General features: G+C 42.8%; 1 protein-coding gene across 1 annotated transcript; it reads right to left on the reverse strand.

Moving 5' to 3' along the window:
- Positions 1 to 247: 247 nt before the first annotated feature.
- Positions 248 to 14,350, reverse strand: LOC136836669 (uncharacterized). The gene is made up of 6 exons (XM_067101141.1): positions 14,234 to 14,350; positions 10,280 to 10,445; positions 9,809 to 9,942; positions 9,215 to 9,412; positions 8,961 to 9,062; positions 248 to 452 (listed from the first exon to the last, which is right to left on the reverse strand). Exons 3-6 carry the CDS (start codon positions 9,916 to 9,918, stop codon positions 248 to 250), a joined length of 615 nt encoding a protein of 204 aa, XP_066957242.1. The 5' UTR covers positions 9,919 to 9,942; positions 10,280 to 10,445; positions 14,234 to 14,350.
- Positions 14,351 to 23,729: the final 9,379 nt, after the last annotated feature.

A 23,729-nucleotide genomic window follows, 5' to 3' on the forward strand; every position in this document is an offset into this window, starting at 1 on the left:
TCACTGGAGTATCCTGGGAATGGTCATTAAACTTGGTAACAAGGTTGATTTAGGGGAGTCAATGGGGGAATACCCTTCACTCACCTGCTGTCACCATTAACTTTTTCCCTTTGCCTTGGGGACAAAGCAGGATGATTCAGGTAGGCACTATGATAAAAGGCTCTGATTTGCATACCTAGTAGAAATATTTAGGTGGGAGGATGTCTACATCAACTGACAGCAAGTTGTAAACTTTCCTAGAAATGTCTCAGTTGTGAGAGCAAGCAAGGGGAACAATAACTCCTGTAACCTCATAGTACTGATCTGGCATAGGGATGCCAGAGCAGAGGCCAAGGGCCTGAGTAAGGAAAAGATTGAAGAACCATGTACTACCCCCATTAAATCTGCACACAAGCTGAAGGGCAGCTAAATTTTGAGTCCAGAAAATAGCTATACCACTGGCCACCACTCTGCTAAAAGAAAGAGCAGAGTGAGTCACATCTTAAAACTGCTGAAGCACAAAGACTAACTGCTTAATTGAGTAGCTACCTACATCTTTGCTTATCAAGCACTTACTGGCCAAGCTGCTGCTCCACAGGAGGAAGAAAGAAGAGTGGAGGAAAGCCAGTCACTGTACCATTTTACCACAGCCTTATGTTCTCCAAGTACCTTAAACAAGCTGTGCTCTTCTTGGAAGGAGCTGGGTATTTATACAACCTGTTGAGCAGCCACCACATGTCCCAGAAAATATGAGTCTGGGAACCTGTGGATTAAGGCCCAAGGTAAGATGTGATATTGGTAGTCTGATGCTTCAGACACTTGTGTTCATCACCCATGTTACTGGAGAGTTACTCTGAAATGTCAGAAATCATTTCAGCCCTGATTTTAAGAGTTTTCATTGAGATTATACAACTAATGATTCCCTAGTTTTTGCCACCAATCTCCAGGAATAAAGGGGCATGAGAGCAATTCCAACTAATTGAGTATCAGACAAGAAGTCTGGGATACTCAATAGTTCATCAAGGGATGGCAGTCAAGCAAGCGAGATCACGGTCCTAATAGTGTTGATCACCATTTTTGCATACAGTTGATCCCCAGTATTCGAGGGGGACAGGGACCATAACCATCCGCGAATACCGAAAATTCGCAATAAGTTTGAACCCCCCCTCTAAAAATGCTTATAACTGCCTATCATATTGGTTCAAACACCAAAGACCCCCCTCTAAAAATGCTTATAACTGCCTATTTTAATGGGTCAAACACCAAATATACCTTAAGCTATCATCCTAAAACAATTTAATATCATTTCAAAGTCATCTTACAACATTACCCTTAAAAATATATGGCTTACTGCTACATGTGAAAACTACTCAAGTTCCCCCTATATTCAGGCACAGCCATTTTCTCTCATACAGTATTCAAGCAATCCCATTTTCTTTTTACAGTACTTAGGAGAAGCACTTGGAATTCACATGTCTAGAGTTAAGTACTGTACCTAAATATTTAAATATGCAAAGAAAAACTACATTTTATTGATATTTTGCTGTTTACATTAATATTAATATTCAAAAATTAGTAAATCTTTTTTATCATAAAAAATGTATTTAAGTCACGAAAATAACATAAAAATAAAGTAATTAGTGAATATTGCTCTACGAAAAAATCTGCGAATTAGTGAATTTTCCACGATATATTTGGAGATACATTCCACAGAACTGAACCTACTGCTGTAAACATGCTCATGTGCATTAGCAAGGAAACACTCATAAATGAACATGAACATCTCTCATCCAGCATGTGCAACCCTAGGACCCGTGGTGAACGAGAAGCCCATCAAGGAGCAAGCGAGGTTGTGTGCTAGTGGGTCATCTCAGTACTGGCTCATACCAAGAGGAGACCTGTAATAAGCGAACCTGCTGGCTGAGCAGTTCCAATCAACATACCAGGACCAAGCCAAGCAAGTGAGAAGTGCTGACTCAATCAGGTGTGTTTCTGGCAACACAAGGTTGGAAGAGTTGGGAACAGTTCTCTCCCTGGACAGGATACTGAGCAAGGTGAGTGAGGTCCATGCCAGCCAAGCCAACTGTTGACCAGTCATCCTTGGGTGACCAAACACTGCTGTCTCCCAGAGAGGATAGAAATGGAAGAGCTGGGAGTAGCTCTAGCGTCCAAGGTAGAGGAGGCCAGGACGGTATCGACTGTATTCAGTGAAGCCCTTGCCAGCCCAGCCAACATCTGACCAGTCACCCACAAATGGCCAATTGCTACTGCCTAACAGAGACTGGGAAGGGCACTCACCTGAAGTCCTATGGGAATGGGAATTCTTGTAAAGGCCTTCTTGACTTCGCTTCCTTCTATGGAAGGAAGGCAAGAAAGATGAGGAGGAGGGTGAGAAAGAGCTCAACAATGGGAAGGAGGAAGAAGAAAAGTACTTGCACACCCTCTCCTTGCCCTTAGCCTGTGTCTTATGCTCATGTGAGCCCTTGGGCATCTCCATGGGAAAAATGACTGCTACTGGAAGCTAAACAGCAGATGGTAGTAGTCAACCTGGTAGGGGTAGGTGTATTAATTCCCCATTTGTGCAAAACCATCTCTTGTCCACAAGAGAGGTGGACTTGGGTGAGGAGTAGGGATGTGCTTAGCTGCAAAGTAAAAGTGGTAGAAAATTTCTCCTATGACAGAGTAGTAAATTGTGGGGACCCACCTAAGTGTAGGGGATGAAAGCCGACTATACTCGCTAATGCCCTTCACACTTCCAAATGTGACACTATTTTTTTTAACAAAACAACTAAAAACGAAAATGCAAGTCCAACTTAACAGTCAAAAGAAACACAGCAAGATGTCCTCACTTAATAGCAACCTAAAGAAAAAGTGCTTGATAACAGCAGGTGGGTGAGGAATATTCCCTCCATCATCCCCTCAAACTGCAGTTAATCCACCTTGTTACCTAGTTCAAAAACCATTCCAACTTGCACTGAAAAATACTCCTATATACAGGTGATGGTTTGTGTTTGTACAGTATTTCCTTTTATGTGGGAGACTCACTCCTTAGGCAGGAGGATGTCTCTCAACTGACACTGGAAGTTGAATCTCCACCTGGAAATGTTGGGTTCCTGGTCATGATAATAAATCTTGTATAAGAATGCCAGAATGACAGGGGCCTGAGTGAGAAGTGTCTGGATTCTTGCTTGTATAAGAAAAACTCAAAGATCCAAGTGTGACCCTTATGAGGGGCGACACAAGTTTGAAGGCAGTTAGGATCTGATAAATATAAACTGACTGGTTCAGATTATGATTCTATGGCCCCCCACCGCCCAACACACTCCTCACTGAGAGAGTTGCAGCTTTTTTGCTGAAGCTCTACCTTACCTACATCTGTGACAATTCCAGCATATACTCAACTAAACCTGCTGCAGCCTTGCAAAGGAAGGAAGAGAAGAAAGAAGAAAGAGAAAACTGTCACACTATCATTCAAACCCAGCCTCACACCCTCCAAAAGCACTGTAGATGGGATGCTCTTCTGTCTAAGAGGAGCTTGGGGGACTGTACAATCTGCTGAGCAACCACAGTAGGTTTCAAAGATATGGTACCCAGGGACTTGAAGGAATGTCTCTTTGGTAGAAAGAAGGTTAAGGCCAGCCCACTGCTGCATTATATGCCAGTGATCTAGATAAAAAGGTAGTTAACTTCTTTATTAGTACATGGACAACAACCTTGCTTCGAACATGAGGCATCAAATTCCAACCTCCATTAATGATCAGAAATTTCACTATCTTGAGAAATGCATTAATGAATTGCAAGTCTGTCTTACATCTGAAGGTAATATCTCCAGACACCTGGCATCATTACCTGCGCTATCAATCTCTACGCCTGTTGAAGCGGACAAGTTGTAAGACAGTTTGATTAAAGCAAAAGCCTGAAAGAAAAGGTGCTCCTGGACACTTCCTTCTCATACCTGTCAGTACTAAAAAAAGACATTCCAACACTCTGTCCTAAGAAATCTCATCCTTCTTAGCCAGCACCTTATGAACTGAGCAAAAAGTGTCACAACAAGATAACATCAACAAATTCCCTGACAGAGGGAACCAAGTAACTCGCATATCTGGGTTTTAGTCACAAACTAGGAACAAGAACAAGAGAGATTCCAAACCCTCTAAGTACCCAAAATGATGAGAAAAGCCACAAAACTCGTCAATACACTTCAAGACTGGCTGGCAAGAAGAGTCTTGAGAGATCTCTGTCTGACATCTTCCAAAAGGGGCTTGAAAATAGTGCCTGAATTGGGCAGCAGACGACAAGTCACAAGACATTCCAGAGGCTGAAACTCCTGAGGAGGGGGAGACTACTCGAAGCTCTTCATGATCACAGACAACTCCACCTAAGCAAAGAGATCAATGCCCTTTAATCTGAAGACCTAAGAAGAGCTTATACTGACACGGGCAGACAAAAGAAATGGGAACTTCCTGTTAAACCATGTGGTATACACGTCAGTCACTGGTGTTTCTCAATGCTCGAACAACCTTTCCACCGCAAGTAAAAAGTGTTTGATTTTTAAAGCAAGAGCATCACTCTTTAATCAGCTTGCAGTCACATGCGCAGAAATGCTGAGATGTTTGGTTAAATAAAGTGAAATTGCATGCATTTATGTACATCATTGTTAACTGAACATACAGGCAGTCCCAGCTTAACAGCAACGCAAGTTAATGAAGTTGCAATTTTTACGTTTGGCTAATGATGTTGTTAACCATATTTTTGGCACCAGTAAGTGGTTTTCAGTGCTTTAAATGGTTTATTGTTTATTGGTGTTGGCAGGCGGTTTATCGGCATCGGTAATCGATTTTCGGCAACAGTAAGTGGTTTATCTGCGTCAGTAAGCCGTTTATTGGCACTGATCGGTGCTTAAAGCATTGTAAATGCCATTTATTACCATAATTACTGTGATGTTCCAGTTATCAATGATTTTTGGTTATCGGCACTTAGCCGGAAATGGAACCCCCACCATTAACCGGAGACTACCTGTATATAACCCTGTTCCTTACTTTTCTTTTTAGTGATCTTGACACACTTCTTTGTTTCATTGTGCAAGCATGTGTGCTGAAATTCTAAAATTTGTAGTTGACAGAAATCACTGTAATTGACAACTGATGTATAAAAACCATTCCTTGCTTTTTTTTTTTTTTTTTTGCTTGAGCTACAATGTCCCTAGTCGCCAGAACCCATACAGGCTTTCACCTTGTCTGAAAATTCTATTCAATGCACTGTTCAGCTGTATGTACCATTTTTTTTTTTTAGCCTGTATATGTGTGTGATGTATACCTATACATCATGTTAGGAAACAATGCACCTTCACTGTAGGCCCACATTCATTCATTCTCTCTCTCTCTCTCTCTCTCTCTCTCTCTCTCTCTCTCTCTCTCTCTCTCTCTCTCTCTCTCTCTCTCTCTCTCTCTCTCTCTCTCTCTCATACTGTACAGTATTTCTGTTGACCTTCACTTACTACAGTACTGTGCTGTACTTAATATGATACATTAATGTAGTTATAACTTTTTCAGTATGTTTGCACGTCTACAGGTTATCAGGACACATGCACCACAGCTACAATAAGCTTGTTTACCTTTCACACACTCTCTCTCTCTCATGGTCAATTTTTCATAAAGAATTGAGATTACTTATGTTTATGTTTAAAAAGAAGCAATGTTAATGTTTTTTTTAAATGTATCAAAAGAAACCCTATTAATGTTTTTGTATACGTTATTTTAGATATCTTGTAAGCACATATGGGTACAAATACTTACACAAATTTTTGGAAGCAATCCATTTCTAGGTATATCTATTAAAATCAAGCAATGTGTAAATCAATATTTTAATCTGAACAATAATTAAAAAATACCCATTAGGATAGGCTATTAAGTATTTCATGTGGAACTGCATCACTAAAAGCTATTTAAGTTGGCCCTGAGGCACGCTATCATGCAGGCTATATAGCAGTCTATGCTACTTAGTAAATTTTGGTACTTAGCAGGGGGAGCAGACCCATACGCTGTTACAGTATTAAGCTGAGGTACCTCTGTACCCTGCAAATGTGATCAAGCCAACACTAAGGTGAACACTCATATAAAAATGTATGAGGATGTTGCCACGCTGAAGCATGGTGCTTTGAACTAGTAATGTTTCACTGCAGACAAAACAAATGTATTTTCTGGAGAAGTTAAAATGCATGTTCCCCAGATCTAAAGATAGCACGAAGTCACCCTCTCTGATGGAATCCAACATAGTCTGTGCTGTTTCCACAGTGCACCAAGACTGCAGGTTTAAACTCATTTAATAGAGAGCAATCAAAACCTGTCTACTGCCACCTTCTCTACCAAGAAGAAGCAACTGTAAAAGCTCAGAGATAAGTCATCTGCAAATTCAAGCACACTTTTCTCTAACATCCCATTCACCGCTGCTAACAGAGCCAGAGCTTTTGAAGATCCTAGAGGATAAGTTGGGAACAGTACCAGAACATGAGATGGAGGTGGTGTCAATCTCCGGAAGGTATTCTGTAACCAGCCCAAAAGACAAGGATAATGCAGGGCTCCAGCCCTTGTCTCTCCCAAATGGCATGACAGGTATCCCTTTGCTCATGGAACTACAGAGAGGCAACACCAACCTCAGCATCCCTATCCTTTCATCTTCCCCTTACCTCTCCCAGCATGGGCTGGAAAAGGAGTCTAGGTGCCTTGCCTCATTTTCACAGAGTGAAGCTCCTCCTAACAACAGATGGCATGGTCCTGGTCTGAAGTATACCACACAATATTATGTCATGGTTCATACCCTAAAGACTTCCATATTAGCTATAGGAACCAAACCATAAGCTACAAATGAGCGTTCGCATACGCCATCAAGCATATGCACCACGGCTTGCATGAATTAAGAATATCCTGAGTATCTGCCCTGATCTGATGAATGTCTTTCTGAATACTGTACCATGAACCCTTTGCTTGCATAAGCAAAATCTGGGGATAATGTACAGGTACATCGGGAGTTCTGGACCAACCCTGCAGCATCCAAGGGTTCACACAGTGATTCAGTACTGTTGGATACCATATGATGGAGAACTGTAGGATCTGAAAACCCTGTCTGCATGCACAATCCAGGAACCACCATGCACGCACTATGCAAAGGCGTAGCAGTGACTCCTTAGGAAAAGCCCAGGTGTGCAAGCCAAAAGCAACCATCCCGTCCAAGAAGACCATGAAGACTCTTGGTACCAAGCAACCCCGTCTGCATGCACATGGTCCAGAGACCATATATGCACTTGGCAAAACAGTGGCGGTGCCTAAACTATGCATACTTTGGGAGGAGCACTGGTTTACTAGCCCCAGTCAAAGAAGACATGGGAAAACTTGGGGTACCAATCCAGGAACCATCCAAGCACCAAGCGAGAGGGTTACCATGCACCCACTTATGATGCTCAAGGAACTGTGGCATATGACCAGTACTACCAGTGGATAATCTATACATGGAATGGACTTCAAGCAGTAGCCATCCAAACCAGTGGAGCTCCCCAAGTTCAGTGAGATAAACTAGTTGAGGTCTAAGGAGAAAGGGCAGGGCACTACCTTACAGGCCCAATCTTTGGCCCATGGCAAACCATCAGCAGCTGAGGTGCAGCACACTCACCCATAAAAAGATTGACCCAGTACCCATAAGCACATTACAATAGAGACCTGTCTCATGGGAAGCCCATCTACAGACATCCACACATCAAGTCTAAGGGTAGCACTGGCTCTACTACATGTGCTTCAAGGAAAACAACGGTGGAATATGATGATTCCCCAAGTCTGAGAAGTTCAAGTTGACCCAGGGTACTAAACCTATTTGGTGGGACCTGTGCTAACCCTACTTATAATGGAGGTAACACCCACAAGAGGGTGAACACCATCAACTCCCCAAGCTGAAGAATGATGTTTACTTGAAGTTCTCTGGGACTTCTTGCAAGAGGCCTTCTTGGAGAACGACTGCTACAGGAAGCCCAACAGCATCAACTGCTACTGTCTGCCATTGCAAACAATATAAGTCAATACAACAAGGGTAGGCATACTGATCACTCACCTTCAAGCCCATATCCCCCTCTCAACCAAGAGAGTGGTGTGCCTGTGGAAGGGGCAAGGAGATGGTTCAAGGGTAGGGAGGAGGGTCAAGTAGACAAATGTTTCTAGCCTACTTCTTCTACTGCAACTTTCCCATGACAGCTGCAAGTCCTACCTGGATGGCATCAGGGGCCATATGTACCAAATCCCCTTCAGCTGATAAAGTAAAACAAAACACTAAAAACAAAAATGTCCTACTTACCTCTAAATGGATGGAATTTCAAAAACTAAGGGGCCATATGTACCTGCTCATCCCCTAAAACCTATTTATTTTATTTTAAAATATCATTTTGCACTTATGGAGACATGATACTAAACTGTCACCCAAGCCTGCTTCTGCTTTACTAGAGTCTCCAGCAAGGTAGTAACCTATAAGCTGGTGAGTTCTAGAGATCTGTCCACGGGGCGTGACCACAATGGGACTAGATCATAAGACCATACTAAAAAGGAGCAACGACCAACCACCTGACCGAGCCTATCTAAGTAATAAAACTTAGTATAAGCTAAAGACTGGGACGTACAAGAATAAAAATACTTCTAACCTCTAAAGGATAGGAAGAGTATTGCTCTCTGCCCCAAGCATGCGGAAACGTAAAAAAAAGAAATGTGAAGCAAAAACACAAAGTTCCAACTTAGCAGTCAGTAAGTTTATATTCCAGTAAGAACAAAACATTGAATAAAGCTATTTTGTTGAAAAACTTCACTAACTCTCTCTCGTTGTCGCCAGAGCAGTTAGGAAAAAGCCTTCCTTGTCTTGAAGAGGCATATACAGGAACAAAACACAAGTTCCAAGCTATTTATTCCAAATAACAAAAATTGATAAATATAAAGTCTTTGGATAAATACCTGCTGGCCACTATAATGTCATCAGGCCTAAACTGAAAATCAGGTAATTCTTTCAGCACTCCTGACATGATTAACTGGCCAGCAAATACATATCCCTTGCACCTGAAAAAATAAAAAATTAAACTTTTCATAAATGTTGCATGTCTCAGTCCATATGAATGAAACAAGGAGCTCCCAAATAGAAAGTGTGCTATTTAAAAGGTAAAATAAAGATTAGATATATTTTAAACTTACAAAATTAACATACTACTTACTTATACAAAGAAACATCAGCACCAAAAAGTGATTCATCAATGGGTAACCTAGTGCAATCCTCTAGAAGATTCTTCAGACGAATACCTTTTTGCCTCTTAAGATACCACGCAAGGCCAAGAGTTCCAGAAAAAAGTGTCAGGGCAAATATTCTCTTGTAAATTCGAAACTTCCTCATCTCAGGATACTGTCCATTACTACTGAAAATACCAATGTAAAATTTAAAACCTGAATTCTAAGTAATTAACAAACTTCTAACATGTCCTGAATTTATACAAGTTTCATATCATATGATTACTTCAAAAATATATGATTTTACAAAAGCACACTGTAGTACTGGTACATAAGTTTCTTCAAAATTCATCTGCCCAATCTCACGATATTTTGTTAACAAACCTGTACAAAAATTACTCCCTCAATATTTTACTGGCAGAGGTAATAACCCACATGAATATCTTCCTCAATTTGTAATTCCATAAAAATTAAGACAACAACATTTACTACTTAAAGTAGCTGTAAAAATACTGTACAGCTCAAATACTCATACTGTATATGAAACAGTATCAAAGAAACACAACTCCCTTCCAGCAACTTACCTACTGGATAAAGGCCTACGAATCCATACATTCTGTCCCCTTAACGACCAAACTTTGCTAGGTGACTGAAAACAACTCCTGGCATTAAAGATAAATCTGTACAATGACATTCTGCCAGCTCATCAATCACACATCTGAAAGATACTGAAACTCTGAATACCAACAAAAATTAAATTTTTAAAGTGATTTGTATTTCTCTTAGATATACAAAGCAGAGCCTATTACAAATGACAATTACTCAGCATGAGCTGGAGAAGTCATTTCAAGAGGGGCAAGCAGGAGAATAACCCTCACTTGCCTTATGTCACCACTCACTTTTTCCTTTAGCCTTAGGGGCAAAGCAGGGCAGCTGAGGTGGGTTTAATCTATAAAAAGTTCTGGTTTGCATACCAAGGAAAAATACAAATTACTTTAAAAAATGCATTTGTTCCTATGGAAAAACAAACCTTCACTTTTATATGGGATACTCACTCCTTAAGTGGGAGGTCATCTCAGCAACTGACTGGAATTGAATTCCACCAAGAAATGCCATGCTCATGGTTGTGCATGCAAACAGGGGACGTCATCACTCCAGTAAACTCCTACTTGGTCTGGTAATTTGGTTATCTAAGAAGTATGGCCCTGGGCCTGAGTAACCCTGCAATACAGAAAGGTACTAGAGTAAAGAAACTTCAGAGAACCATGGCATCCTCGAAAAAGGATCTCATGATAGAGGGCAGCTAATTCTGGCTATTACCAAATAATGAGTGCAGAGTATGCTCTACTATGTCACCAGCCCCTTCCCTAGCCTTGTTATAAGAGGGAGGACAGAGGGAGACATCCTAGTAACTAAAACTGAGACTGGATGCTAAGTGTGTAGTTACCTGTATCTTGTCCAACTCCAGCAAGTACTTCAGCCTAGACAATGCTCTTGAAATGGGGTAAAAGAAAGCAAGAGAGCCCAGGCAACGCCTCTTACCATGGCAGTGGAAGAAGAGGATCATCACCTTCAGCAACCCCTTCCCTTCTTACCCACCTCTCCCTTCCCAGCCAGAGATTGGGGAGAAGGACGAAAGGGCTGGGCAGGCTTCCGACCCTTCTTCAAAGAAAATGATTGGGCTATCTTTCTGGGTTTTAGAAAACCAGGCTTCTTTGCACCCCATATGTAGAAAGCTTTACTGCACCCAACAATTTAGCTGCAGTTGTCTTTGCACCTGAACTGAATTTGAACGACTCCACACAGTTGAAAAGAGAAGTCTCTGAGGTTCAACCAACACCTCCAAGCTACTTCCCAGAAACAGCAATAAGCTGTTCCTCAGCAAGAGGCTACACTCATGAGAAACCTGCCAGGAGAGGAGAGCGCCAATCATGTCTCCTAAAAACAAGGTTCATCAATGCGCAGCATTCTGGTGTGCAAGCAACGAAGGACTGAGCTTTACTTCCTGATACCAGCAACCTCCTAAAAATTTCCTTCTTATCCTGATACCTGTCACGGCAAAGTCTGTTAATATGTTCAACCAAAGGCTGAGCCACAAGACAGTCCGGACAGATGCCACACCCATAAACTCCATGGTGTTTGTCTCAGAAGCAAAGAAAGCAACACCTTCCTAGTGGGGTCTCTCCAACAGATCTCATTAATATGTTTAAAATGAAAGTGATACTAAAACCTATTGCAAATTTACTGTTACCAAGATACTTGATCAACTTTTAGTTTTAACATTCCCTACCATGGAGCTAGTACTAGGCTGGGCCTAACTCTCATGAGAGTGGTTGTGGCATTTAGGTAAATATTTACCACATTTTCAACTTCATTTACTAGGAAAGCAGCAGAACATCCTCACTAGACAGCACCCAAAGAAAACCTCACTCACACTCTAGTAAAATTTTCTTTGAACCATTATGGCATTTTGGACTTGAAAATTTAATTTTCCTGTGTTTTAAAGTGTGTTTAAAACATTTCTGGCATTCATTATATTAACAAATAAATACTAATTGAGACAGTGGACCCCACCCTTATATCCTACAATCTGGGGGACCACAGTGGTAAAGTGAGGTTTTTGATGGGGGAAAACACATAAGGAGTAAACGACAATAATTGATTAAACCTTTGCTCCTCCAAGACCCCCACCTAACTTAGCCTATGACAGAGGGTCTTTATCTACCCCTAGACCCCTATCTAACTTAACCTACGGGAGTGCATCCTTACCTAGCCCCACACACCCACCTAACCTACTCTAGGGGACTGGGTTCTTACCTAGCCCTTAGAAGAAGATGGAGGCATTTTCCCCTACACTACCCACCTAGCCTAACCTCGCACACCAAGTCCTTACCTGAGAATAGACCCCCCACATACCTAACCTAAGTCACTGCAAATAAATAATAATAAGGTTGCAACCTAACCAACCACACCTAAGGCACCAGGTTCTTACCCTAGTGCAAATTGGAATGTTTGAGAACATTCCAAAAACTTTTTTAATCTGAATGAGAACTTTCAATGGGATTATCATTCATGTATTTCACTCATTTTGTGTTTTCCCTTCACCCAAAAACGCCCACCTTCTCACTGTGGTCCCCCAAATTACGGGATATAAGGTTGCAGTCCAAATCTCTAAATGTACACTTTTGCTAACAAAATGAATGTCAGGAAAATGATATTTACAAGTCCAAAATATGATGATGGTTTAAAGTAAAATAATACCCACCCACCTGCCATCAGTCTACAATCAAGTTTCAATGACAGATTCAAGGGTGTGCTGTGGAACATTATATAAATGGCAAAAATTTGTAATGCCACAAGAACCAAAATTACTTCTTATGCAAGAACGCTTGGGTAGAACAATAGGGTAGCTCCGCGTTGCTGACGGCACTATAACTTGACTTTTTCTACAGTTTTCTGGTTGCTAATTATAAATTTACCTTTCATTTTTGGCACTCAAGTCTAATTAACCTCCATCCAACAAGTTTCCACGAAGCGGTTCATATCCCGTCCGCAAGTGCAATAACTTGTTAACGTATGGGTACCCAACCGCCCCCGGCCCAGTACTAAGCACTGCGAAGGGACATTCCATTTGGCCGACAACAAACAGATGCACCGCCAGTATCAGAACCTCTAAACGTGTAGAAAAAACCAGTTGAAAAGGTAATTTAATTCTAAGCCGGCTGTCCACGGTGAGCTAGACTGTGGCAATTGACGTTTTTCTATGTTATTTTACTTGCTTTACAAGAATTTAAAGTAATATTTTGTCGCCCGATTGTAACTAAACTGTGATTGACCTTTGAAGACTACATGACTTGAATTACCTAACGCAGGGTAGGTCTAAGCCAGCATTCAGCGGAAAGCCCGCTTTCCCCACCTCCATAGCTAATACGGCAAAATTGTAACCAGTAAACACCTCTAGGGTACGTTATGTTGGTATTTTTAGGGGTGTTTACTGGTTATAATTTTGCTGTATTAGCTATGGAGGGTGGGGGCTTGCCGAAATGCTGGCTTAGACCTACCCTGCGTTAGGCAATTCAAGTCGCGTAGTCTTCAAAGGTCAACGACAGCTTAGTTACAGCCGGCCGACAAAACATTACTTTAAATTCTTGTAAAGCAAGTAAAATAACATAGGAAAACGTCAATTGCCATAGTCTAGCTCACCGCGGACAGCCGGCTTAGAATTACCAAGGTAAAAACAGGCGCGGAGCTAATATACAGAATTACCGAACGCTTGTGTGCACCTACTGACTTTACCAGACAGTGACTTGGGCATTAATATATTTGGCAAAACTGAATACTACAACTGCACCCCTCTGGTTCGGTGACTGGCAGTTTATGAGCAAAATAGGCGCCGTGTTTAATACCACCCCCTCGAGGAAGAGCGTAATAACTGAGCAGTAAATACTTTTAACCTTTGCCAAGGACATAAACATAAACAAAAACATTGCCTAGAAGAAAATATTCCGTTTGGTGACTGGTGGGCCCTAAAACTTCCTTGTGTGGAATTCTGGCTCATGTTTCCATTGTTCAGTGTTACTCGGGGGGCGGTTACAGGAGGCGAAGCCCTAAGTCAGGTTAGGAAGATAAGGTCTGGTCTGGTCATGACATGGCATACGTACATGTGTCTGTCATTCTCAACTGGCTCCAAAAATTCATCATAGCCTATACACTTAATTACCTTACAATTATACCTTTCTGTCTTTCGCGAACATGTGTGTTCGGCTAGGTTCGTCTTGAAGCTCTCAGCCTAAATTTATTTCTCAGTGAGTAGGGTATCCGGTGCCATAGGACAGGCCTAGTTAGCAACAAGGTAGCCCTAGAACCCGTTGTCTATCCCTTAAATAGTTTCTGAGCATAACAACTAAGTAAGAGACTTGGATACCTGTCTAAAAATTCTCCTAATTCGACTACTGATATGAACCATGCAATGACACTACTATTATAGACAATAATTCGGGTATATCTACCAAGGTTCCGAATGCATAGGGTCCGGCATACAGACATGATCAAGGATCCGTTCACTTCGTAGCATTTTTGACAATAACACTACTGTCGGTCGGTCGCTAACACAGACTGAGTCTGACTGACTGCATCAATGGGAAATCCAACTAGTTCTCTTTTCCATTAGATCATTCATCAAATTTTAATGCTTTTCATCCCAAATCTTACCTTCTGAACAACAATAAATAATATTACAATGAAAACATTTTGAAAACCTTTATTTTATGATACTTTAGTACTTCATTTCTTATCATCCTTGGTTTCTCTGTATATCTTTATGACAAAGGATGTAGGGGAAGAAATAAAGCATATTTACGTCAATTTTAACAAAATCAGTGAAATTTTGATGCATATATGATGTTGCAGTTATCTGGATGTTCTTACTGTTGAAGCCAAGATTTCTAAAAACAGCAAGAGTTAAAAAACAGCAAGAGTAGGTGTAATCACAGCTTAAAGTGATGTAACGATGTAACAACTGGTACCCTGTTTAATTAGCTGGTTGGAATGAGTCCAGATGTCTGCATCTGGACCCCTATACATTTCTGATACTTCGCTACATTTACGCCGTCAGTAAGCAAGGTATTTGCCGGAAAAAGGCCACCTTAATCTGAACTAACCATTGTTAAAGCACATCTCGGTCTCAAATCCTCTCTCCCTCTCTCTCTCTCTCTCTCTCTCTCTCTCTCAGTTTACTAAATTGTTATAATTTATTCCATTTGCAAGTGCACATTCAACATATACTATGCGTATGTATCTTTAATTATGTGAGACATAGGTGCATCTATAAATATCAGGAGCTAAAAAAATAAATTACCCCCTTTACACACACACACACACACACACACACACACGCGCACATACACTTTCATACATACACTTACAAAAGATTCCAGTGCCAGGTCAACAAACCAAACTTTCAAACAAGCAATCCACACAAAATTATGGTTGAACATCGAAATGAACAGACCCTTGTAAACAATACATCCGAAAGTGATAGACAGATTTCAAGCATTTTCAAATCATACAGTACCATGAATGATGTTTTTATTTTATTGACTTTTTTTCTCTTCCAAACTCATTATCACCTTAATTATTTGATTAACTAGAATCGCTGTTTAGCACTCATTAAAATTGTTTGCAAAATCCGTTTTTAATTTCACGAATCGAAAACTCCTGCTGCTGACTCAGCATTGGAAAAATTCTTTTCTTTTTACTTTGGGCACCCTGTGGTATTGGAAATATTAATTACATTAACTGTGCCATGACAGACTACTTTCCCTTTCAACAGTGGTATCCTTAGAGGTTTTCCAAATGCACGGGGGAAACAATATCGGTGTTGCTCATTGTTTAGCAGACATTCTGCACCATAAGATACAGATTTATATGTATAAAATACAGTATTTCCTGCTTCCTGTGAACTTTTCTTTCTCTGGGTACTTAACTAGCTGATGGGCTTTGTCTCCCCCCAGACTCCCCTACCTATCTAGGGTGCCAGGTCCTTATGTAGGCATGGGATCTGCCCCTCTGGACTCCCATAATTTAACCTAACTCAGGGTGCCAAGTTATTATTTAGCTGTGAAACTTTGTCCCACACCTCCCAACCTATCCTAGGGTCCTGGGTCCTTACCTAACTTGAGGGTTTACCATCCTGGACCCACCACATAACCTTTGTTAGGACACTTGGCCCTTAACACATTTGGAGGGCTTTGCATCCCTGGATCCACCACCTAACCTAAGCTATGAACACTCTAAATTAAAATTAATCATATCTAATCTAACCTAACCTTGGGTGCCAGATTTGCATAAGGCTCACCACCAACAAAATGTTGGTTACCAGGGTTTTATTAGCTTAGTGTGTGATGTCTTTTTAAAAACCTTCAGTATACCTTATAATAATTACAATCAGAACTTTCAAAAGTATCTTGGGGATGGTAGAATAAAACCTTGTACGTACTGTATATTCAGTATTTTATATTTTCCCAAGCCCACAATCCTTGTGGTGTGTATAACTGTAGGAAGTAAGAGGGAGGCAGTATCTCTAAAACTAGGCCTTGCCTACTAATTTACCAAGAAAATGAATGTCAGAAACATTCAGAACACACAAGTATGGGAAAACCGTATTTTTAACCCCAGAAAACAGTTATAGTTTACAGTAAAAATTTACCAAATTTCCAGTAAACCCTACCTTAATCAGACTCAGAATTTGCAGAAGTAGGCTATCATGGGAATGTTAGAATGCATCCTTGTCATTTCACTCATTTTATATTTTCCCCCAATCAAAAACCTGATTGTTTCTACAAAATACAAACCTTTGGTCTTTACATAGGATTTAGTTTAAGATGAAGGAACATTAGTTTTGATGGATGAGGGAGTAGGGGAGGGGGGGTTAAAGCCCCGACTGTCATTTGGTTTCTGTTTTATGTTTTTTTTTTGTTTTATATTTTTGTGCAATTGTTATATATACAAATACCTAAATCATTTTAGCACTTTTGGAGAGGAAACAGCAGGGTTTAGGTGCTGTCCAGAGAAGGACAGGCCATGTATTCGGTTTCTCTCAGTTTTGAGGTTGATCCTCATTTATTTTTGTATGTCACACCATGACATGAGTCACAACCTAACCTGACTTCTTTTTCAGGTGTTGTGAAGACTGAGGACCTTAGAGAGTAATGTGCCTCTCTAGGCCTCTTGGGAGAGCGAGTGTCTTGAACTTTTTGATAGACTATGAAGGGCCTACCGCTATCTGCTCCGACCATGCCCGGGATGACTTTCTGGCCACAGTGTCTGCTAGCTATAGAACTGCCACTTCCTTGGTAACCCCTCATGCAGCATCGTGATTGTGTTCTTGGTGCTGCTGTATACATCATCTCTGGGTGATGTTCTCATCTACACGCTTTTGTCAAAGGCTGAGCTTGGCAAAATCAAGAAGAGGAAGAAGTCATCATCGTTGAGTGCTGTCAGCTACCGGTACCAGGCCAGGCCACTACCTGGGGTTCTTCAGACTCTTGGTGTACTAGTGCCAGTCACAGTAGCCCACCTACTCAGGCAATCAGTACCAAGCCTAATCTCTTGTTAGCTGTTAAAAGTTAAGTATACCTCAATTTTACCAGACCACTGAGCTCTCCTAGTGCTGGCCGGAACGATTAGACTTATTTTACGTGGTTAAGAACCAATTGGTTACCTAGCACCGGGACCTACAGCTTATTGTGGAATCTGAACCACATTATACCGAAATGAATTTCTCACCAGAAATAAATTCCTCCATCTCATTACGGCCAGAGACTTCAACTCGCCTAGCGAAAAGAAGGACAACTCTACCGTCTTGCCCAACGAGGAACTTTCTTGTTAGCAGTACTGTACCGCAGTACCTCTGCTCCTGTTGTTCAGCACTCGGTTGCAACCACTGCCCAAGGTTCTTTGGACCCCCGGTGTACTGGTACTGGCCCTGGCATGCCACCTACCCTGGCTATCGGTACCAGCCCTGGTCTCTTGCTAGTGGTATCCCTGCTCTTGTTGCTGACTGCACGGGTGCTACCACTACCCAGGGTTCTTCAGACTCCTGGTGTACCAGTAGCAACCCCAGTAGCCTGTCTACTGGGTCGGTAAAGGTCCCTGGTCTACAAACCCAGTCCCAGCTGCCAGCATAAGCCAGCAAGAAAAGGTAAACAGAAAGCATGCAAGTGCTCCCCCACCTGCTTCCCATTCTTTGAGAGAGCAGCCCAGGGGTTCAGGGATGGTGGGCCTCAGCTTCTAAGGAGATTGGAGTACACTTGTAAGCCAGCCCATGATCACATTCGCATGACAGGGACCGCCTCCCCAACCTGAATGAATGTCGTCACTGCGCGTTGATGACCGCTCAGCTTCTCTTACCTGCTGGGACTTTGGTCACCGGCGGGCAGGGCAAGGCTGCTCGTCATCCCTCACTTTTTCCTTCCTCCTTGGAATATTTTCTGGGGAGACTCAGGAGCTGGACAGGTTAGGGGCTTGTGACCAGGAATGTTCTTGCTCCCATCCCAGCCCGTTACACAGAGGCCTACGTTCCTGGTCCAGTCCTCGGATGGGACGGGACATACACCCGAACGATTAAGAGATCGCCAGGGGGCTCTGGTGAGTGTCTCTCTCCTGCAAAGTTGCAGAGACATTTTTAAGGATCTTGAGGAAGAGGCATTATCTTTTCTTGCAATGTGCTTTCACCATTGAGTCTTTCTGGCTACCCCGAAGGAACCCAGCCAGAATGCGTTTGACTTGTCATGGGCTAGGCTTGCTGATGAGTTTGTGGTGTGGGTGAGTTTCCTTGGTTCCGGGCAAGGGAATTCTCCATGGATCAGCCGTTCATGAAGGAACTCTTCTCGCCTTGAGCTTACCAGAGGGAAATTTCAGGTTCTTCAGAGAGAGCATTGCTGTGTAATAGGTTGACCGGGATCTGACTCCTCTGTGTCCCAGTTTGTTATTAGAACATCTCTGTGCGGAGGGAGTCTCCCTCTCCCAGGCGGAGGCAACGGCACTGGAATTGACTGCCAGGGCAGCATTCCAGTCAGTCTCATAGATCGATATTTGGGTCCTGTCATTAGCCTAGATCGTTTTTTCCTTGGGCTTCTGTACACCTAGGGAGAATGCAGCCTTCAAGAAGCTGTTACCTTTGGAGGTAGTGATACTATCTACCCCTCTCCACCAGACAGCAAACCTGTCGGGGGGCAAGATGCTGTGCTGTTTCAGACTTCTAGGTTTGTGGGTTCCCTCTTTGCTAGAGGGACGGGGGGAGGTGCCAGGGTGGATAGGCTTCATTTTCTTCATCAGGCAGCGACTAAGACTTTCAGGTCTTTGCATGGCACTGCAGCTTACCCTGGGTCAGGTGGCCCTTCCTCTTTGGTCAGAGAAGTCGTTGACTTCCTCAACTCCCTTGTATACCTGTGACTCTTCTAACCTGGTAGAAAATGGAGGACACCAGAGATGGTGTGTCTCCTCGATTGCTGTCGATGGGGGTGGGTGCCTGTCGAGCCTTTGAGCAAGCTTAGCAGCAACATGGAGTGGAAGCATGGGTAGCGGATCCCTATCAGATAGGGTATTGGCTACCTTTAGAGTCCGGTCCGGTTCCAAATGTTCGTTCCCGGGTCATGGAAGGCCTTTCCCTTGTGGGAAGAGGTGAAGGCAATGCTCCCGGAAGGTGCTGTGGAGGTCACCTACCCCTGTTCCCACTGAACCAGTTTCTTCACCAGAATTGTTCCAAATGGAATGATCCATTTGGTTCTTGATTCCATCAGAGAAGGCGATTTCTTGCTTTTTGGTGTATTTGAGGGATGCATGTGTTCAATACCTATCATAGTCCTCCGTACCTCCTCTTTACTCTTGAGGAGGGACAGTGTTCTAGTTCGCACTTCTTTGGATTTGTAACCAATTTCATGTGTTCACTCAAGTGTTCATTTTGGATCTCTGATTGAGCTCGTTTGCACCAGTATGTCTAAGGAAGTACTGAAAGGACATTGGTCCTGGCAAGCTCATTGCTGCAATTGCTTGACAGAGATCGGCTTCGAGTTCTTGTCATGATTCTGGTATACGATCAACCTTGAGAAGTTGGATCTCATGCACAAGCAGAAGGTAAAGTTTCTGGACATGCTGATAGACACCGCAGCAGTGAGGGTCTTCCTTTTAGATTATCGTAACAGCAAGTTCAGAGAGGCAATGCAGATGTTCCTGTCTTGGCAGGAACAACCTGCTCAGCAGTGGCATGTCGTCCTGAGTCACCTCTTGTCCTTGTGGAGTATGGGCCTTTGGGCGGCTTCACCTCCACACCCTTTAGCAGAGGATGAAGGTAGATGGGTGTCTGGGGAGGGACCCGCCCTTCTCTCCAGTTCATCTGTTGGAGAAAGTGAAGAGAGCTAGCTAGCTTGGTAGTTAGATGACAGGAGCCTCTCTCTAGGGGTGCTGTTGTGCACTCCCCCTCCTGAGGTACTTTTGTTTTTGAGAGTGTCTACTAGGATAGAGCGTACACCTGGAAGAACTGTTGGTTGCAGGTATGTGGGACCAGAATGACAGACACCTCCACATCAGTGTCCTGAAAATTAAGGTGACTTTTTTAAACCAACGAGAGTTTCAGGACCAAGTGGTGAGGCACTCCGTGGTGTTGACGAGCGACAGCACTATGGTAGTGGCATATGTCATCAAGCAGGGGGACTGGTTTCCTTCCAGCCGCACAGGTTGACAGTGCAGGTACATGGGTGGGCAGTAGCACACTCAGTGGAGCTGTCAGCAAGTCCATTCCAGGGTTCTTGGAATGTGGTGGCAGACAAGCTCAATTGCCAGACCCTGGTGATAGTGACGGGTTCTTTACACCAAGACATCGCAGAGAGGATCGGTTATGGGAGTCCCAATCATGATCACCTTGTAACCAGTACGATAGAAGTTACTGGAGTATGGCTCATTTGTGCTGGACTGTGGGTTGCTATGGAGGACGTTTATCCAGCACCCTGGGGAAATTTTGGAGGCTTACGCCTTCCCTCTGTTTTGTCTGATTTGTTTCGTTAGGTGATCATCAGGGCTGTGATCACTCCAAATTTCACTCTACCTGCCACACGCCAAGTGGTTCCTGACCTGCTGGCTCTGTTTTGTGTGGTCCCGAGAGAGATTTCCCCATGGCACAACCTTCTGTGCCAGCCGTGCATGAGGTTTCCCCAGCAGGCAGTGGTAGTATGCACTTCACATCTGAGACCATCCAGCACTCCTGTTGAACATAGGTTTGTGAAATACCTGAACTGATACAGAACAGTGTAACACATACAGTACTCTGCAGTAATTTTATCCTTATCATTGCAGGCTCCCCACACATACAATCTCCATCTCCCCCAACGGTTGTAACAGCTTTGACAATCACTGAAATTAGGTAAGGAATTCCTAACTTTTTATAATTTTTATACATTTATTCTACTGTAAAATACTGACTGTATTTATACTTTATTGCATGCAGGACTACTGTACAGTATTATATGTACACTAATACTAAATTTTTACATTCCAGAATCCCCTGAATCATGAGGCCACACCAACATTTTTCCAGGGTTAAGAATCACGGGGTTTCCAAAATAAAAGTAAGGAATTCACTTTTTTTTTTTATCTTTCATATGATTCTTTGGTATGTTATACTGTGCGCCTGTGTTACTGTATAGAACAAAATGTATTTTACTCTGTACAGCATATGTACAGTAATCTATAATTACCATTGCATAATGGTGTGACTTTATAATTACTAGTGTACAGCACTACTACGTACCCGTACTTTGTACTAAATTTTTACATTCCAGAACCACCAGTTTTTGGGTACACATCACATCAGAGTGTATGCAAAACACTCAAGAAACAACATGCAGTATACCCAGAAGATTGCAAGGCTTTCATAACTTTTGTTTCAAATTTTTATACATTTTTCTGGCGTCGTATGCTGTCGTTCTGGTTTACGACGATTTTCGGTTTACAATGCAGCGCAAGAATGGAACCACCGTCGTAAACCGGGGTGACTGCCTGTAATAATAATAATAACATAATAATAATAATAATAATAATAATAATAATAATAATAATAATAATAATATAGTAATAAATACAGCAAAGCAATGAGTTCATTTATTTTGAAGTTTCGTAGGGCTTATAATTTTTCAAAGGTGAATGAAGCCAGGGTTACAGCTATGCCATATTTATACAAGCAGACTTACAGAAATACTGGCAATTTTAAACATCTGACTTCATCTGTGTTATATATGTTTAAGTCCCGACGCAGAATTTCAAAACTGCTGGCAACGCCGATGGGTAGTCAGGTGTACCACCTTTGCGCTTCCCTACCCAGGTGTACCTGCAAACTATCCTATTCTCGATCTTCCCTGCCGCCGCATCAAGCCAGATCATAGAATTCTGCCTGCTAACGGCGTTTTTTCACAGAGTTTTTGGTGGAAGTACACTTTGGCTTTGGCTTTCGCTTGTTTTTGGATTTAAGCTGATTTTCTTGGACTTTTAGATATTGCTGGTTTTGACCCTTGCTTGTTTTGATCTTCTTACGATTTTCCTCTTTTTCCAAGATGTCTGACTCTGGCGCGAGTGTAGAATGTGCGTGAGGGGATAAACCTGGCTTACAAAGCCGCCAAGTAGATCCCCACTGATTTGTGTAAATTGCAGAGGCAGAAATTGTGAGTTAAAGGACAGATGTGATGAACAAGTCAGTTTATCAGGAAAGAGTGATGGTTTACTTATCGCTATGTTTCAAGCTTGAAAGCGGAGCATCGTGAAGAGCCGGGAGTAGTAGATCTCATGCTCTTCGAGGAGATAGTCAGGGAGTTGACAATTCTCCTCTTATTAACAACTGCTATTCTTCCCAGTGGTAGTTCCAGACCCCACTGATACTGATAATGAGCCAACTTTGAAGGATATGATGATCGCCATTCAAAACCCTTGACAAGGGGCAGAATCTCGCTAGAGACAGAGGATTTATGGTCGAATGGTAGAGATCTTAAACATCAAGTTTGAAAGTGGCAAAAATAAAAGTGCGTGTTGTGGAGGGTGCGATTGCTCGGTCCTGTCGTGCTCTAGTCATAGACCTCTTCCAAGCTCACCAACCCCTGTGAGAAGGAACGTCGACAGACGAAGGGAGGCAAGAGGCTTTAGGCTACCGAGCAGTCGTTCCCCGAAATGTTATTCCGTTGACGCCTCCAGACGCCGCCCCTCGCCATAGGAAAGGCGCAGGTTAGCAGCCGCTTCTCGTCGGAAGACGCAGTTCCAGACGGGCTGGCGCTCTATCGCCCCAGCCCAGACCCCCAAGAGGCACTTTCTCTGTGGAGCGAAGGTTGGAAGTGATAAGCCTTACCCAGGATGTAGCCATTGAGCAGTCCAGAGCGTTCTCTAGCTCTGGACGAGATTGCCTCCGTGAAAAGCAGACGATACATCGCACGGGCGGTTGTTCGCTACCGCTGAAGACGAAATGAGATCGGAAGCTTCGAACGTCACTTCCAACGCTCAACGTAGAGAAAGAATTAGTAGCCGATATTGGCGGCCCTGTCAGATCCTCGGTCAGCAGGTAGTCTGCAAACCAGTTCCAATCTAAGATATGCAACAAACTTTCCTGATTCAAGTCTTGCAGCCTGCAGAAAAAACAGATGCAGATTTTCGTCCACCGATGGCTGTACGTCACCCTGAGGAAACTTTTGACCGATGTCGCACAGGCGGCCAGTTCTCAAGTGACTTCAGGGTGCGGCGGGACAGCGAACGTGGGAAGAATGTTTCTCCAACTCAAGAGGTTCCGATCATTGTACGTCAGCCTGAGGAAGCTTTTGACTGATGTCGCACAGGTGGCCAGTTCTCAAGTGACCCTAAGGTTTGGCGGGACAACGAACGTCAGAAGTCTGGACTCCAGGATGCCCGAGTTGCCCAAGAGGATGGACGCCAAGACACCAGGTGTCAAGAGATTGGACGCCAGGATGCCAGGCG

This window comes from Macrobrachium rosenbergii, chromosome 56, assembly GCF_040412425.1.
Source record: "Macrobrachium rosenbergii isolate ZJJX-2024 chromosome 56, ASM4041242v1, whole genome shotgun sequence".
NCBI lineage: Eukaryota > Metazoa > Arthropoda > Malacostraca > Decapoda > Palaemonidae > Macrobrachium > Macrobrachium rosenbergii.

Coding starts and splice junctions, on each gene's coding strand:
- LOC136836669 (XM_067101141.1), bottom strand. CDS start 9,918: ATGTCATTGTACAGATTTATCTTTAATGCCAGGAGTTGTTTTCAGTCA. Junction 9,413..9,808: donor CGTAGGCCTTTATCCAGTAG/GTAAGTTGCTGG, acceptor TGGTATTTTCAG/TAGTAATGGACAGTATCCTG. Junction 9,063..9,214: donor GCTGATGTTTCTTTGTATAA/GTAAGTAGTATG, acceptor TTATTTTTTCAG/GTGCAAGGGATATGTATTTG.